At 36.7% G+C, this 19,887-nt stretch overlaps 1 protein-coding gene across 1 annotated transcript; it reads right to left on the reverse strand.

Moving 5' to 3' along the window:
• Positions 1 to 4,444: 4,444 nt before the first annotated feature.
• LOC308635241 (casein kinase I-like) lies at positions 4,445 to 5,201 on the reverse strand (the record flags this gene model as incomplete). The annotated part of the gene is made up of 1 exon (XM_081269574.1): positions 4,445 to 5,201. The coding sequence occupies exon 1, from the start codon at positions 5,189 to 5,191 to the stop codon at positions 4,445 to 4,447; it is 747 nt and encodes a 248-aa protein (XP_081125700.1). The 5' UTR covers positions 5,192 to 5,201.
• Positions 5,202 to 19,887: the final 14,686 nt, after the last annotated feature.

Here is a 19,887-nt window from a genome sequence, read left to right on the forward strand (position 1 = left end):
TGTGTCCATGCTTAAGTGTAGGTGTATCCCTGGATATCACATGGTGGGTTGCATCATATCATCCATATCATTACCATTTGTGCTTTTCTAAAGGGCATATTTTAAAGATTAAATATTTAAATGATACTCATTTAAACACAACTGCATCTTTAAAAAGTTTCCAGGCATGGTAACACATTACTGTAATCCCAGTGACTCAGGAAGCTGAGGCAGGAAAATTATAGATTCTAGAGTTCCGCCCCAGCAATTTAGCAAGGCCCTAAGCCATTTAGCAAGACCCTGCTTCAAAACGAAAAATAAAAATGGCTGGGGATGTAGCTGAGTGGTTAAGCACTCCTGGGTTCAATCTCTGGGATTAGGAAAAAAAAAACTAAAGTACCTATAACCTCCCACTCAACAGTTACTCAGTGATATTCACTGCTCCTTTGGATATTCTATTAACATTGCTCAATCAAATTCAGGAGATGTTTTATCCTATGATTGTATACACTTTCAGAGAGTGACTATGATTCCTATACTGTATCCTCCCAAGCTGGTCACTGTTAGTTTACAAATGGCCGTTTCTGGTTTTTCAACTATTTTCAGTAGTCTATTTCAGTATGAAATATTCAGCTATTAATTTACCCTTGAAAATTGTATCTATTGCTTTACAAATTTTCTTTGAATTAACAAAAATCTTCAGACTAGTACAAACTCTTTATGCAAAGGAAATTATGAAGACAGATTCAGTTGTATCTCTGAATCTTGATCTTCATAATTTTATACATTGTGCAGCACAGTTCATTGGGGGTTTTTTTAGTAATTTACCATGTTTTCATAGTTTTCCTTTGTCATGATTCTTTGCCACTTTTTACCTTTTTCATTATCTGACCTTAATTTTTCAGTTTCCTTTACTGTTTCTGCCATTTATTAATACTTCTCTAAATTCCACAATAGGCCCACTTTTTGTTTCTTTCATTCCTAGGAAATTTAATTCTCCTTTGTGGTATTAAAGGCCTATAAGCCAATGATCCCCAAATCTCTATACTCTTATTAGAAAGCTATTCTACATTCCAATCTCTATTTCCACATTCTTAGTCAATTCATTGGCATATTTCACAGGCATCAATTTCAACATATTCCTGAAATACTCAAATACAATCCCCCTGATCCCTCATCAACAAATCTTCCTGTTGTATTCATCGCTTCCATTACTACACCAAGATCTATTTCTCACTTGAGTATCCTTAATCTTCCCTATTCTTATTTACATCTCATTTTTCTCAAATAGCATCAATGTATCCTCTAAAATGTCTCAAGGCATTTGTGATACATTTAAAACAGCCACAAATTATTTTCCACTACTCCTGCAATGAAGTAGTCAATCTCTCCTTTTACTTTGACTGCATTTGGACATGTGACTTGATTTGGCCAATGGGATCAACAAATGTGACCCCACTAGAGGCTTGCTAAGCACATGTACCTTGGGCTAGTTCTCTTGGAACTATTCTATGATACCACCATGATCTAAAGAAGCTCGTCTAGCCTCAGGGATGAGAGGCCACATGGAAGAGAGAAGAGAAGCCTTTGCCCACAGTGGGCACCAATAGCCAGATATGTGAGGGAATCTACTTGGAATGTGGCTGGCAGATATTCCAGCCATGATGTGATTTCAATCACAGGAATGAGTTCAAGCAAGACCACCAGTAGAACTATATCCAGCCAATCCATAGGTCAATGAGAAAAAACAAATGATTCTTTGCTGCAGCCACTTGTTCTGAAGTGGTTTATCAGGCAACAATAGTTAAACAGAAAGAAACATGATCTTTTTTCTTTGTTTGCCTATCCTACCGGAGGCTCACCACTCTCTTCTGTAAATCCTATATGTTCCTTTTCAATTCATCCAAAAACTACCATTTTATTACATTATCTATAATCATATCATCCTCACACTTAGAAACTTTCAGGAAGCTCATTACTAAGAACAACAGCCCAAGTAATGCTCTCTACTCAACTTATTATTCCAGTCTCATTCTCTCCACATCTACTATCCTATATTTCTGGACTGTAAGATTTTGACATGGTTTTATCACAACTTATCATCTATTTACATGTTATTTATGAATTTATTCCACCACCTAGACTATTTTAATGACCACCATACCTAAAACACTATAGACATTAAATGACTGTTGTATGAATATTTTACAATGACCAGGAACTGAGTTTTACATTGTTTTGAGTATCAGTCTTGAAAACAAGATACCTTTCTGACCAATATACAGATGAATAAACAGGTTCAAAAACATTGAACCCTACTCAAGTCTAAAAACAGTGGAGCCCTTAAATTAATGTGTACATAGTTGATTCCTGGAAAAGTAAACTTTGCACCCTTTAGTCTCCACTTTCAAAACATTCTAAATTTGTCTTTTCATAAAGAAAATTTAAATTTGTGTCAAACAAAATCAGGCTCTATCAGTGCTATATAGTTCTAAATAATATCTTTTTAAAAAATATCTTTATTTTTATTTATTTACTTTTATGTGGTGCTGAGGATTGAACCCAGGGCCCCAAGCATGTGAGATAAGCACTCTACCACTGAGCTACAACCCAGCCCCTAAATAATATCTTTGATTCAATTTTTAAATCTACAATGAATTCTTTTTTTTTAGTCTAATGTAAAATTGTATGGTCATCAAATTGACAAATAATGCTTCTTATTGAGATCAAACCTTAAATAGCCAAATCCTCTCCCCAACTATCTTCAGAGACAGCTTATCATTCCTGTAGGGTCGGCGTGGTAAAATCAACATAGTTAATCTTCACGTGTAAGAGTTGGCTAAGAGCCAATGGAATCAAAAGGGCAAGTCTAAGCAAGGAAGAAAACAGGCAAGTGTAGACCAGCTCAGGAGTAAAATGCTCCTAAATAGATGTAATATATGGCAGTTTCTATTTTGTACAGAATGAACAATTCTAATGGACTAAGGAAGTCCCTCATTGGTTCTCCCATTTACCTTATCATGTCATGGGTATTTTACTTAATATCTCTAAGTTTTGATTAACTTTCCTGAAAAATAAAGAGCCATTATGCCTCACAAGGTTGATGGTGATTTAGCTTAAATATTATGTACATAGAGTATGTTGTACAATGTCTCATATATAACAAGAAAGCAATAAATTGTAATAATTGTAGTTGTTGTTAAGTAAGGTTTTCAGGATAAATGGAGCAAATGCTAATAATCAGTACTGGAATGTTGAAATGATATCACTTAATCGAAGCTGGTTTGTCAACTATGGTATTAGTATGTTAGTGTTGTCCTAAGTTAAGAATGTGGGAAAGACATTGGCATGATTGTGTAAAATGCTCATGGCTAAAAAAAAAAAAAAAAAAAAATCACATGGCAAAATAAATGAAAATTGATTTGAACAGGGTCAGTTCCCTTCCTACAATTTGGAAGAAGCACTTCCTTAAGGAACTTGAGCACTTGGTTATGGAAAAACAGAGATTTGATATACATTAGGGAAAGAGCTGTTGGGTTGTTGGCTAATGGTGTCCACCACAGTTGTCTCTACATCTTTTCTGCACTTTCTCATCTCTGATTCTTCAACCCACTTCAATATGACATCTTTCCCCATTGTTCTTGAAGTCACCATGGATTTTTCTTTTCCTTCCAATTTTAGTTTTTAATGAACTTATAAACAAAAAAGCTCCCATTTCAAAATTTTTAAAAACTCAAGATCATATAGACATTTACAATGATTATTTATCTAAGCAACATACATACATGTTCAGTTGTAAGATGTGAACTAAATTTCTGTGACAAATATGCTTTTTTAAAAATAGCAAGAGCATTATAGAGTTAATGCAGAGACCTAAGGATAATCTAGCAGTCACTAAGTCTTTACTTTAGATGCTGTTATTTCTAGCACAGTAAGCTGGCATAATCAAACACTGGAATCTCTGGTTGCTGCATATAAAGAATGTGTTAAGTGAAGAATTTGCAAATCCCAGGGGTGGAAAAACCCTAAGAATACACAATCCTGGACATTTTTAACCATCACAACTGTGGCTGAAGACTGTTCATGCTGCTCTTCTGAAATGAGATCTCAAAGCAGTACAGCACAAAATGAAAGGTTTTAACAAACAAAAAAAGTACATGCACAATTTCTCCACCAATTTGAGTGTCAACCATTTAGTTAACTTTTCCACTTAAAAAAATGCAATAGCAAACCAGACACCATTTCACTGTTAATATTCACAATTACAGAGGCTAAACTCATGATACAGAATCAACAATGCTTCCCAGAGCCAGTTTATATTGAAATTAAGTTCTTTACTTACACCAAGTAAATGGTGGTCCACAACCACTGGCTAGTTTACATATGAACTAAAATTTCTAGATTTGGGGAGAAACAAATGCTGCTTCAATCATCTGCTCTGCTTCTTCTGTTCTTCAATTAATGCTTAGAAACCTTTCATGTTACTCTTGGTTTTGTTGGTTTGCTTGCCTGTGGGTGATTGTGCCGGCTGACCCTGCCCACTGGAAAAGGCTGCCTGCTCTGCTTTCTGCTTTAACTTCTTCGTCCAATCAAATATGTAGTCATAATGGTAGTTTAGAGTCCTGAAAAGGATGCGGAATAGCTCCTTCAGATACTTGTAATCTGGGACTTCCTCAAAGGGCAGCCTACGACAATAGTTTAAGTATATAGCAAATTCTGCAGGAAACCCCTTACATAAAACTTCAACAGAAGTGGACCTCTTCTTTTCACTGATTTTTTCATATATTTGTTTCTTTGTCGCAGCATTTAGTCCTTGCCATGGCAGATGGGTTCTATTAAAATACATCAAAACATATCCTAATGATTCCATGTCATCTCGGCGACTCTGCTCAATACCAAGATGTGCATTGATGCTAGCATATCGGGCAGTGCCAGTGAGGGGTTTACCTTCCACATATGGTATGTGTTGCTTTGTCTTGTCGTTTCTGTACCTTTTGGCCAAACCAAAATCAATAAGGAATAACTTATTACAGTCATTCCCGATACCCACTAGTAAGTTATCTGGCTTAATGTCTCTGTGTATAAAATTCTTTGTATGCACATATTCAATTCTACTAATCATCTGGTCAGCTAACATAAGGACAGTTTTCATTGTGAACCTTCTTGAGCAGAAATTGAAGAGGTCTTCAAGGCTGGGTCCCAGAAGATCCATGACTAACACATTATAGCCTTTTTCCTCACCGTACCACCAGATGTGGGGGACGCCAACCCCACCTTCAAGAATCCTATAGATTTGGCTTTCGATTACCAACTTGGAAAACTGGGCCTTCTGAGATTCTACCTTCACTGCCACTTCCTGTCTGGTGTTGATGTTAAACGCCAGATAAATGTCCCCGAAGGTGCCATACCCTATCTTGTGTACCAGTTTATATTTCTCTCCGACAACAACTTCGGCCTTGGAGCCAGTGCTGCTCGCCTTCCGGACAGACGAACATGGAGACTGGATCCACGTCCTGAGGGGAGGACAAAGGTGGCGGGGGGTCTTCCACCAGGCAAGGCTGCGGAGGAGGACAGAAGACAGTGGGAAACTAAGGCCTTTTCAGGCGTTACGGGGCCTAGAATCAGCCCAGGGAACCCCAATCACGGCCACGCAGTTAGGTTTCTTTTAGGCAGGCCGCAGTCTGTGAGTGGTTCTCGCGGTTACTTAGGCCACTTGTTTCTCGGCGGCCACCCCAGCCTCGCTTTCATGGCGTGTCCCGGGCTGAGAAGGGGGCGTGGTGAGTTAGGGCAGCTATACAGCTGCCACCACTGCCGCTGGGTCGGCCAGGGTAGACCCCTGTCACTCCTCCGACGCCGCCATCTTGTTTCTCCAGCGCCAGCCAACACAAAACGCCCTCAGGCCCGGAAGCCGCTTCTTCACGTCGCAGAGCATGCTGGGAAAGGGATCGGGCTCTAGCCGGGAAGGGTTGACCTTGAGAAGAGGGCGGAGCCAGATCCTGGAGAGTCGGAGCCAGATCCTGGAGAGTCGCACCCAGCCGGTGCTCCTAGCGTTATTGCATAGACATGCAGCAGCCTCACCATTGATTTCAATTTGCCAAATTCTAATCTACAATTTTTAGTCCTCATCTTGTACCTCCCAAATGACGTGATTACTCACTGATTCTAGAAATACTCTTTGTACCATGGGATGCAAAACTTTACTGGTTTTCTTCTTCACTGGTGTCTCCCTCCCTCTTGTTACATGACTTGTCCTCTTTCATCTGACCTGTCTTCTTTCATCTGACCTAATATGACTCAGAACTTTCATATTTTCTTTCCTGCCACCTATATGCCCAAAACGCCGAAATTATATCTCTAACCCAAATTTCCAGACCTGTATGTGCCTTACTTGACAGGTTTGCTTGATCATCTCACTAACATCACAAAATTAACATTTCTAAAACTGAACTTCTCAGTTTCTTTCAAACCTTTTCGTCTCTAGCATCAAATTACTTCAATAAATGACACACACACACACACACACACACACACACACACTTCTTAAGCCAAAAATCTGGACATCTTCACATCTCTCTCTTATTCCTACTTTTAATGACCAAAGCCCACTGATTTTTAAATAAAGATAGACACAGAGAGAGAGAATTTTTAAATATTTATTTTTTAGTTTTCGGTGGATACAACACCTTTTTTGGTATGTGGTGCTGAGGATGGAACCCAGGCCGCATGCATGCCAGGCCAGCGAGCTACCACTTGAGCCACATCCCCAACCCAAGGCCCCCTGATCTTACCTTCAAAATACCATGTTACTCTCCATTTCACTGCTAATATCCCCGCTGTTGCAGTTCTTTCACCTAGAACAAATGCAATGGTCTCTGATAATGTCTATTTTCTTTTACTCTTAGCTCATTCCAATGCAATGTCTGTAGAGCAGCAGCCAATGTGGTCTTTTAAAGATATATTTGTTTTTATTTTTATGTGGTGCCGGGGGTCAAATCCAGTGCCTCACTCAGGCTAGGCAAGCGCTCTAACACTGAACCACAAGCCCAGCCCTCTTTAAAGATACAGACGAAATAGTGTGGATACCCAGCAAAAATCATCCTGTGACCTTCCCTTGCATCAAACATCTCTGTGACGCTAGGGCCTGCGGGATGTGTCCACTTCAACCTCTTCCATCTCCTCTCATGCTACATTTGCCCTCACTAATTACTTATGTCATCTTGGCACTTTTTTCTTTCTTTCTTTCTTTCTTTCTTTCTTTATTTTAGTTTCTTTATTGTATCACACTCTCCCAACTGCAAGGACTTTGTCATGCCATTCCCTGGAAAGCTATCTATACACATCCTGCCTTCCACAAACAAACCACTCTCTTTGCCAAACTCCTACTCCTGCTTCAGAAAGGCCTTTTTGTGTCTTATTCTTGATTTTAATCTATTAGAATACATCAATTGATCTCTGTCAATTATTTTAAATTATAATTTATTTTTATTGGCATATTATAATTACACATAATTGTGAGATTCATTATGCCATATTTGTACTCACATGCAACACAATTTCATCAATCTTATTTCCAGTACTTTTCTTTTTTCTTTTCTTCTCCCTCCCTCTGATCTGCTTGCTCTACTCTACCAATCTCCGTTCCATTATTGTTATTATTTTAATTAGTGAATTATAACTATATATATATATATATATATATAAGCAGGGCATATAAATATACATATATTTCTGTATACTCACACATGGAAAATCTATGTCAGTTATTTCAGGGGAAATGATATTAGTAACATTTTATCTTTAACTTCTCAAATAGGAAATCCCCATTATTGTAATAAATAATATTTTTGGCAGGGAATTGGCAAGCCATCTTAATCAGAAAACTTCCTGGCTGACAATCACACAAAATTGAGACCACAAAGCATATCTTAAATGTTTCAGCACTTGGATTTTCCTAAATACTTCTTTTAAGTTCTTTCTGAACAACTTACACAAAGATCAAAACATGCTAATTTCAACATTGCTGGCCAAAATCATAAAAGAGCATTTAAAAAAGCATATGGATATATTTACAAATTTATAAACAACAAAATGTTTCATGGCTTTACTGAAAAGAGTCAATAAGATAAAAGATTTTCCTTGTTTGTAAGATGAAAAGATTAAACAAGATGATAGTGAAGATATTTTCAAGCTCTGAAAATTCTAATGTTTATGACCTTAGAATAAATAAATAATATATATTTCCTCTTATCACCAGAAAAAAAAAACATTCTTATTTATATGTTTCACCATAACAATAGTTTTACTTTATATTTTAAATATGTAGTATATTGAACTGGCTTATTTTTGCTTCTCTTAAAAATGGAAATAAGAAAAAAGTAACTTACTATCCATTTTTAGCATAAACAAGTAGCCAAGTTGAAGTCAGTCTCCACTCCAATTTTTTTAAACATACATATACCCTCCACCACCACCACCAGGAAGTCCATAATGGATACAATTATTCTACTCCTATTGAGGACAACAGAGAGCAGCCTCCAGAAACCACAAAGTAAACACAACTCCTGCTAGAATCCATTTCATGATCTCTGAAATATCTCCTCTTATAGCTCAGCTAAAGCTTATGCCCATGAAGTCACTTTGCTCAGATCTTTATTCATAACCTTTGAAAGTGGTGCTAATAGTTAACAGAGTCAAAAATAAAATAAAATTAAGGATGCTGCTAATCCAGCAAAAATTCTAGAACTGTATATGGTCAGGTCTAAGTCACTTCAGTCATTAGATCCTCTTATAAGTATCAATGGTAGGAAATAGTGTCATGAGGTATTTATGGGAAGCACTATGTGTAAATATTGTAACAAGCCCTGGGGTACCTGAGCAAAGTCACCCAATTTGCAATGGAGAATATATGTCTTGTGAAATGCAACTCTTGGTATGTTACTGAGCTACGGTACAAATTGGCAGGCAGACTATGGGAGAATAAATGACTACACAGCTAGAATTTCCCATCATGAGCTGAATCCTGTCATATCTGCTAACTCCAATGGCTGAGAACCCATGTCATCACTACTGCAGCACACTTTCATGCCCAGATGGGGATCCCTGAGGAGTAGTTTATGAGTATGCAAATATCCAACTGTGGCTTAGAGATGGATCAGACTATCATGGCCTAACTCATAAGTTAGCAATTAGTAGAAGTTTTTTACAACACACCTGGTTATCTGCTTCAGATTAAAAAAAAAAGTGGTCTGAGATTATGATATATAAGGAGACAAGGACAATGACAAATAATCAGCTAGCTGATCAAAGTTTTAGAATAACAAAGATTAGAAAGATCAGAGACATAAAGTCTGGTGGAAAATAATATATATGGATAAACGTATTGTGGACATAAGTGTGAAGTCTTTGTATTAAAATTTTGCACCAATCCAAGAGCTCGCACCATAGAAGAAGCACTAAGTAACCAGGCAGCCAAAAGGACTCAGCTGATGTCAGCCAGTCTCTCTCTTTGGCCACTCCAATGCCGAAACAATGGACACATGAAGAAGAGATAGAATTTAGGCATCAGCTCAATAGCATGGGCTCCCACTTTTCATGATGAATGTAGCTACTTCTGTTTCTTAAAGTCCAACTTGTCAGCAACAAAAACTGACGCCAAATTCATGATATGGCACCATTCCACAAGAAGGCTGTTTAGCCACTCATGTCGCTTGTACACAGAAAAGACATGTGTTCTAGTCAGCTTTTTCACCACTGTGACCAAAAGACCTGACATGAACAACATAGAGGAGGAAAAATTTAACTGGGACTCATAGTTTTAGAGGTCTCAGTGTATAGATGACCAACTCCATTGCTCTGGGTCCAAGACGAGGCAGCACATTAAGGCAAAAAAGGTGAAAAGCAGGTCAGGATATGGCACCAGGAAGCAGAGAAAGAAAGCTCTGTGACCTACCTCCTCTAACCACACCCTACCTGTCTACAGTTACCTACCTACAGTAGATTAATACTCTGATTAGGTTAAGACTCTCATGAACCAATCATGTAACCGCTAAACTTTCTTGCATTGTCTCAAACATGAGTTTTGGGGAACACATCATATCTAAACCATAACAACATGTGATTGTCTCTGGTAGGAATAGACCTGGGTTTGGATTTGTCTTTCCTGCCCACAATCTCAGTCAATATTACTATCCAAGAGTTCATTTTATTTGCACTGAGTAAGAGCTGAGTAAGTATGGGAGTGGGCACAGGACAAAAAGATGCATTAGTCAAAATATGTTCTGTAAGCAGCCATCCTGACAGAGTGTTGCAACAACCTCATGAAGGCATTAGTGAAGCTCCATTTTAGGGGTGTTTTTTATGGAAATTGGGCCATATCCTCCAGAATGCAATATACCATGATTCAAAGATTTACACATTGTATTGTGTGCCCAGCAAGAAGGCATTGAGACAAACAGAGAGGAATAACCCTGCTTACCATCACCTTCAATATCGCTTGGAAATTTTTATCTCCCATCCCCCAAACACTTGGCTCAGCAGTTTAAAAGTCCTGGTCTCCAAAGAGGAGTACTTCTTCCAGGGGACACAGCAAATGTCCCATTAAGCCATACTATGGCTTCCCTTGGCACTTCATTCTCCATGTGTCCAGAAACCAGTAAGAAAGAAGAGGAGTCATCAACTTAGCAGGGTAATTGGCCCTTATCATCAGGAAGAGACACACTATTATGTAATTAGAACACAGAGAAACATGTATAGAACCCATGAGTGGGCATCCCTTGGTACACTGTGAAAATTATAAATGTAAATAAACAAGTTAAACAGCCCCAGCCTGAGAAAGTCACAATGACGAGGGTCATAAAGTCCTCAATGTTAGGGTTTGATTCTCACCACACCAAGTCACCAAGAGCAACAAAGGGCTAAGCAGCAAAAGGTAAGGGGAATCTAGATTAGATAATGTTTTGGGAAGGTATCAGTCAGGACTCTGAGACCAGCTTCAGCAACAAGAGTAAAGTGGGTATCATTACCTCTCTAAGTTCCTCCTGGAATAAGACTATGGAATTATGGAGGACAGCTATTTCTATCCAGGTGTTTATAAAACTATAGACATAAACAATAAAGTGTAGACTATTATAACATGGAAATGCACTGCCTGTATTCCTCTGTATACATCGCTCTACAAGGAAGGTATATTCTTCCATTGGCTCAAGTGCTGTCCCTTCAGGAACTGCCTGACTGTACAGAGAGCTGTGTGTCCTGGAGTGGCCCAAACCCAACATCTGATCAAAGCGTGGATAAAAGCGTGGATAAAAGTCAATAAAGCCCAGTACCTTAGAGCTGTTTTAGATCCGGAGCTCACTGTCAGAATAGGCAAACCACCTATAAGTTCTGCATCACAGCTCAACTTATCCTGCCCCATTTTATTTCCATGCCTTTTATTCTATAGTTGATTTCATTGCCAAGCATCCTCCTCTTTAAACTCCATCAAAGAGCATAAAAGAGCCCAACCTAGATTATTTTTTCTGAATAAAGCTCAGGGTAAAGAATAAGACTAGGAGGGCCCCAAACTACAGTAAGAAGTCAGGATAATTTCACAACGATACAATTCATTTCTAAGTATGTACCTTAAAATTAACTTAGGTTTGTACTTTTAGCATTATAATAATTGAAATAGCGTGCATATGAATTCTCAAATATCTTTGGCTGACATTTATGTAAAATGTGTATCATGTATATTTTAAAATTCTAAAAATTTCATAGGCAAAAAATATCTGAAAGTGGATCACTGGCCAAAAAGATTTAAAACTGTAAAAAACTTCAAAAAGAAAGCATAGAAGAAATTTTTGATGACTTAGAGTTTGACAAAGATTACTGTGTGTGTGTGTGTGTTTCTGAGAATTGAACTCATATCCATGTACATGCTAGGCAAGTGCACTACCACTGAGCTATATCCCCAAAAACCAAAGATTTCTAAATCACAAAACAAAAAGCATGAACAACAACAAAAATCAATAAATTGGACTTCATCAAAACTTAAAACTTCTGTTCATCAAAAGACAGTTAATGGGTTAATGGGGGGAAAAAAGATAAGCCACAAACTGGGAGACAATATTTGCAAAATATATGTTCCAAAAAAATTATACCTAGAATATGTCAAGAACTCTGACAAATCAATAAAACAAATAACTCAATAAATATTGGCAAAGCATCTGAAATGATGCTTTACCAGAGATGTACAGATGACAAGTAAGCTCATGAAAATATGTTCAGTATCATTATTCATGAAGGAATTTAATTTATTAAATAAGTGATTTTTAAATGTAAATTAAGTTTAAATTAAAACTATAGGCCACAACACTATCACTAGAATGTCTAAAAGTAAAAAAGACTTTTCATATTAAGTATTGACAAAAATGTGGGGCAACTAAATCCTTATACAATGTTCTTTTAAACGCCAAATGGCACAACCACTTTGGAAAACAGGCAGTTTATTATAAATACACCTTAGCAATCCCACTCCTAGCTACTTATCCAGAAGAACTTAAAACATATGTTTCTAAGAGTTCTTTTCATAATATCCCTAAATTGTCTATCAGTTGTTGACCAGATGAACAAATTATTATATCCTTACAATGGAACACTATTCAGCAATAAAGAAGATACCTCTGATATATGTAATATTATGGATGAATCTCAAAAAACATTGAGTTTATAGTAAATCAGTCCATGTACACAAAAGTTCCCAAATTTAGGATAGTTCAACTTACAAGTTTTCAACTTTATAATGGGGTGAAAATGAAATACATTTCAAACAAATTATATATTTAATGTTGAATGTTGATCTTTTCCTGAGATAGCAATATGCAATATGGTGTTTTGTTTTGATAGTGGGTAATGGCAGCAAGGCAGAGTTCCCAATAAGCCATGCAATCATGAAGGTAAACAATGGGTACTCTACAGGGTGCTATGTTGCTATACAATGATGCTTGGTAGATTAGGTGGATTAGCATATTTTGATTTATGATATTTTCAAATTATGATGGCTTTATTGGGACATAATCCCATCAAAAATCAAGGAACATCTGTATTAAATTTGAGAAAATAAAAGCTAATCTTAAATGATAGTAAGTAGGGATCAATGATTCCCTAGAGCTATGGGTGAAGTGGGAAATGATGACAAATAGACAAGACTGATGGAAATATTCTATATAACGAGTGTGATACTGGTCACACAGGGGTATGTATTTTTTTCAAAAGTCATAAAACACTTCACTGAAAAATCTATGAGTTACTCTATGTTCATTATGCATTAATAAAGTTTTTTAAAAGAAGTTTTTATTTTATTTTATATTTCTTTTAACCAAATGAAGTAGAAAGATAAACTAAAGAAGATTATTTGTATACCTATGTTCATAGGAGCTTTGCACAATAGCTGAAAGATGGAAACAGCCCACATGCATATCAGTGGGTAAATAGATAAAATGTTCTGTAAGGTTATTATTTAGCCTTACAAAAGAAGCAAATTATAATACATGATACACCATGATAAACCTTGAAAGCATTTTGCTAAGTAAAATAAATACAAAAGGACAAGTACTGTCTGATTCCACTTATATGAGATTTCTAGACTAGTAAAATTCATAGAATGGTGTTTATCAGAATCTGGGGGAAAAGGGAGTGGGGAGCTAGTAACTAAAGAGGACAGAGTTTCATTCGGCTGGTGAAGATGAAAAAGTACTGGAAATGATGGTGGTGGTTATCCAAAATGTGAGTGGATTTAATGCCACAGAACTGTGCACTTAAAAATTGGTAAATTTTATATTATAAAAAGGAAGGTAGTGAATACAATGTGGGAGGATAAATGTTGGCAACTCATGGAAATTAATGCTTTGTTTTATGAATGGGGAAAGTGTGGAGACCATGATAAGCTGATTTGCAAGGAACAGTGGAGCAACTCTGGCCATGAAAACCGATAAGCAAAGGATCAGGGAGGTTAAAAAGGAGGAAACTTCAAATAGCTACTGTTCTGATCAACAGGATAGGTGAACCCAACCACCCAGATGATTATCTTTAGAAATCAATGTGTTAAGTCTGCTTTCAAAGGTTTATGTTTCCATCCCCTGAAAAGCTCTTAATGGAAGGGTGAATTTCATGAGAAATTGCTGAAAATTTGGCTATTGGAAAAATCTTTTGGATTTGAATTTTATAAACTATCCACACAACAATTTCCCTATGGGCTAAGCCCAAAGGGTCTTTAAATTTGGGCTAACATAAAACCAAATTCATAAGAAGAACACGAGTAAGTTGCTAAGATTCAGAGGAAATCCATAGGACACAAGAATCAGCTACAGTTACAGGCCCTGAAGCCATGGCAACAACCTTGGCTCCACACAGATAGTAATAAGCCACTTCAAAATCACTGGGAGCTGAGCCAAGAGAGGGAACACTGAGACAAGGACTCTGTAAATCTTAAGGATAAACTTCTCCCTGCATGTGAAAAACAAAAGACAAGTTCTAAAGCATTTTCTTTGATTTCTTCTGATCTTTCTAAATTTAAGAAACCTACCCACAAAGTCTGGGGATCAGGCCGAGTCTCTCAAAGGAAAGGACACAGTGTCCCAAAGTCCTTCACTGGGGGGTCCATTAAGCATCCTCCCAGACAGACCCTAAACCCTGTGACTTGTTTTGAACAAAGGACAATATTCAAGAATCTCAGAATCTTTTAGATGCAGGATCAAGGATAACATTATTTCTTGGAAACTTAGATTTAAAAAAAAAAAGAGAAATTGTCTAGACTATTGAAGGAGAAGGAGGGGAAAGTAGTTGGAGTTGCCAGGTTGTGGTAATTGCTAAACACATATTGCCTAGACACAGAGGGCCAAAGAAGCTTTTTTTAGAAGTGGTATCTCCTATACAGGAGTGTGTAATCACAAGGGACATATTACAATTTTAGTGAAGGTAGGAATAACAACAATTGGGTATGCTAAAGAGGAACTTCTAGAATAATCCTGTACCACAATTGCAAATATGAAATGATGCCAAGTTACAGAAGAAGTACAGCAAATTACATAATAGCGGTGTTGAAGAAACTGAGAAGAACCCATATACACCACTAGTCCCTTTAACAAACTGGTTTGTCTAGTCCAAAATGTAGGTGGACATTATATCAGCTTTCTACTAATCCATGATACTAATGTAGCAAACACAGATCTCTGTTAGTTTTGGTCATCAGTGTAGTTTGCCCTCCTTTGGCCAGATTTATACTTTTATTGTCCCACTACAGGGATAAACTCTTCAGGATAATCTAGTAAGGCAAAACTTAAACATATGTTCTTGACCTACTTCAAATAGAAAATACATTCATTTTATAGATGCCACACTGATTAGCAGAAATAACTGTATCCAAGGCTGTGTCTTCTCTTATTGGTTTGATGGCTATAAATCATAGGTCAATTTGAGAGGGAAAAATTCACCAAAAAATAACTTTCCTGGGAGTGCTATTACTTGAAATAAATAACTTATGCACTGAATGAGACACACACACATGCAAAAAAAAAAAAAAGAACTATCTTGAAAGCCACATCACTAAATAGAAGGCAAAGAAATTTTCATATAAGGATATTGACATATCTGGGTATTATGCTGTAAACTTATCACTAAATTATATAGCATTCTGATTAATGTGATGTCTTAAAGTTTACACAACCACTTTTCTTATTCCTTAGCATATAAAACGAAAACATGAGTCCCCAGAGGTCTACCCTTGACATAGGTTGATTGGCATGTCCCTAGGCAGGTGACAAAACTGTCAAGTTTGCTAAATGGTGTACTCATTTCAAATGGCAATTGCCAGCCACTCATTATGCCATAGTTAAAACAATAATTCACGGATAGAACACTAAGCCCTTTTGCTACCAACATGAATTGGATTATCTCTGATGCCTGATTACTTTCAAGGTGGAATGAGATGTTAGATGGAGATAATGTAACCAGTAGAAAGAGAGAGAGTGATGCTCATCTCCAAAGAAGTGCAGCGACTTCACAGAATTGTGCAGCACTACAAGAGCCAACCCTTGGCAAGAGCACACTTACTGATACTCAAACATCTGTAAGTACAAGACATGGGGTGTGACCCAAATCTCAATTTCAGGACAAACAAAATAATTGGTGGTAGAGTCCTACTCAGCAAACAATTTATCTCCTTAGTAATTCTCCCTTCACAGTACCACCTCCTGTAACTCACATCCCAAGGAGATGAGGTAACAATTTGACCAGTAGATATTCTAGAACCTCACATATTTGGCCATAACTACCACCATGAAGAGATCTGATGCAATGCAAAATAACCTTGAATGTTTATTTATTAAAGCACTGCAGGGAAAGTAGTAAAGCTGGCTTATTAACTGAATTTAGACAAAAAGTACCATAGTTCTTTGGGGGGGGGGAGGGAGAATGATTGGTTAAGACAAAGGTAAATAAATGCTTATAAAATTTCATATTTTTATATTTTAAACACACTGAAGGTCAATTCATTGATGAAATAAGGACAGATTCCTGGTGTAGTAGCATATGCCTGTAATCCAAGAGACTCAGGAGGCTGAGGCAGAAGAATTGCAAGTTCAAAGCCAGCCTCAGCAACTTTGTGAGACCTTAAGTAACTTAATGAGACCCTATCTCAATATAAAAAAATAAAATAATAAGGGCTGGTGATATAGCTCAATGGTTAAGTGCCCCGGGGTTAATCCCCAGTACCAAAAAAGAAAAAGAAGATAAATAAGAACAGATGTTCATTTCTGGGTATCAGAAATGTTAAAATAAATATCCAAACTCACTTTGATCAAATGGTTGGGAAACTACATGCAAGCTACTGAGAAGCCATAAAATTTCATATTCTTAAATTTTAACCATATTGAAGGTCAATTCATTGATGAAATAAAGACCATGGAGAAGAGCCATGGTCTCAGAGTATCCTACATTAAAGAGCATCTACAGGTAAGGGAGGTTTGAGTCCTTGTTATTGATGAGTGAGATGTCCCAGGTAATGGCCAGGACACAAGAGAATGCTCAACCATAAAAGACATCAATCTGTTCTATTTTAGAGACTATAAAAGCTAATCGATGGTAATGAAAATTGATTTGAACACATTCTAGGACAGTCTCTGGGTTATTAATGTATCAACATGATCAAAAAACACTAGAATACATTTAGCAATATAGTAATTCAAATTCAATAGTTCTATTTACTGAGTAGAATAGTCAATAAGTGTGCTGCTACATGTACAAGACAATGCACATGCTTCATGAATCAGTATATAATAGCCTGATAAGGCCTATGGGGAAGCAATATGAAGGATACAAAGAATGCATTATTTTGAAGCTCAATAGATTTAACTGGTATTGGAGTCATACCAGAATACCTACTTGCTCTCAAACTTTTAAAAATTAGTGGCAGATAGAATTTTGGTTAAGCTTGAATAGAATTATACTAATATGCCTGATCTATGTGGGAAATAGTTAATTCTGAGAGACGAGGGTGCTTTGACAATAACACGGCTTCCCTACAGGATTCCTAAAAGTATTCACCATAAGAAATGCATTATGTAAACACAATAAATTATATCCTATGTATCTAAAAGTCATAACAGAATGTAGACTGAAAGATTAAGAATATAGTCACGCACATCATTTTTTTGCAAAGCTTGGTTCTCTTGCAGAACCTCCATTGAGAAAAGCTAACCAGTCAATATTTGTTCACTCTAATGAATCACACTATGCAAAATTTGTCAGTTTCTTCAAACTAAAGTTATGTTGGGCAAAAAATAGTCACAAGAACAATGCTCCAGCATGCTCTAGGGGAAAAAAAGTAAAGCAGTGTTTTAGAATAAATTGTGGGAAATTTTGTAATTTCATACTAGAAGATGAATTGGTATCATGGATAAACACAACCAGTTGAAACTGTTTCTTCATTCAGTACTATTTTGTGATATTATTTACATTTTCCCAACCATGTAAAATACAGAAAACTGTCAAGGAACTAATACTGTCTAGATATGATCTGCAAAAGTATTCTATTCAATCATAAGGGAACCATTAAAACTATTGAATTAAGTATGCATCTGCCTTTCTTCCCTTCAACTTCTTCTGCCTTAACCCTGTGTACATTACTCATCCACAATAGGTTTGGTTAATACAATTAAATGGAAATATTATAATGTTATTGGTTATATGTTCTATAAAAATACATATCTAAGTTTGTTTTAAAGAAACAGAGGTCATATACTGAATTCCTCCGGTCATTGGGACAAAACATGTTTTATCCATTTAATTATACCAAAAAAAAATGTAATGTTCACCAACGTTCCATAACTAGTATCACCATATTGTTATCTAGAGGAAAGTGAAGTCCCTCAGTCTCACATATCATATATCTTAAGGGCTAAGGTATCATCCTTGCTAATCCCAACCTGTGGATTTTTGTCAAGAAGGAATTGAAATAGAACCATATTATAAAAAGTTAATATTAAATGGAAAGGACATTAGAAGTCAAATGAACTTGACATTAAGGAAAAATATATTGCCCAAATAAATAATCAGTTTACAACTTGCAAAGAATGGTCCTCTTAGCTGCTTCAATAGAAGTGGCCACCTTTGGAGGTTTGAGACCTCATTATTGATGAGTTATGTGTCACAATTTTGAGTATCTTAGCCTATTGTTAAGTTAGACAAAGATCCTATTCATTCAGTTTTACTTTGGATAATAAATAAAAATAAAATACAGTTATGCTTCAAAGAATCAATAGAAAAACTGAAAGTGGAATGTGTGGGGGAACTTTGGCAAATCCTACACTTGCAGCCTTGAGGGTATTTTGGCTGTTTTCAATGCATGAAAAACCTGCCCTCACCTGGAAAAAATGGGCCAATGTTCCAAGAAACTGGTACCAACAAGCCCTGGATCATTCAACTAATAAAAGATAACTAGAATAAGGTACAATATGAGATGGAAACAAACACATGAGATTCCTCTACATTCATACAGGATCCTTTCTGATATTTATATTAGAGAACAGAAGAAGTTCACATCTCAGTTCCTTACATGAAAAATGCAATACATTTGATTTGATGTCTTCACCATCAGTTGTTTCAGATATAAGGGAAAGTGGTTACTTTACTGAAGTAAAGATGTGTCCAGGCCACAACTATAGGCCATGTCCAAAAAGGCATTCCATTTAACAGTTCCAAGACTGGGGTCAGAGATGAATACATATTGCCTTCATTGCTTATAGTTTAGAAATTTTGAAAAAAAAAATAATAAAAACACCAGTAAATAACAGAATGTGAGGTCATATCTATTAGTAATAAATGTTCCCTCAAATTCACAAATGTATTAGATACTTACTCTTATACAATACTTACTATAAAATTATTTGCATTAATTATTTCACTTTTCCTGTGGGTCAAAAGTTCAGGCAGATTTTAGTTGGACCCTTGGTTCTGGGCCTTCACAGAACTGCAACCAGCAGGCTGCATTCTTGAGACTTGATGGTAAGGATCCTCTTCTAAGCTCACTTAGACCGAGCGAGGAATTAATTTATTGCAGTTATAAAACAAACTGAGGGCCCAATCTTTTGGCTCTGTATCTGTTGGAGGCTGTTCTGTACTCCTAGGGGCCACTTGGGGTTTCATAATGTAGCTATTACTTCGTTAATTCAGCCACAAGACTCTTCAATATGCTCGTAAAATAGAGTCTTAGCATAATCACAGACACATCATCTCTTTGCTGTATTCTGTTTCTAGAAGGAAGTCACATGTACCTCAAAAGGATTGTACAAAAACATGAGCACCTATAGGCAGGGGTTGTGCTCAGGGACCAATTTAGAATCTGTCGGCCATGGTTGACTGATGACCTTTCATGTG

Source organism: Spermophilus citellus (assembly GCF_964194105.1).
Source record: "Spermophilus citellus genome assembly, chromosome: 16".
Lineage (NCBI taxonomy): Eukaryota > Metazoa > Chordata > Mammalia > Rodentia > Sciuridae > Spermophilus > Spermophilus citellus.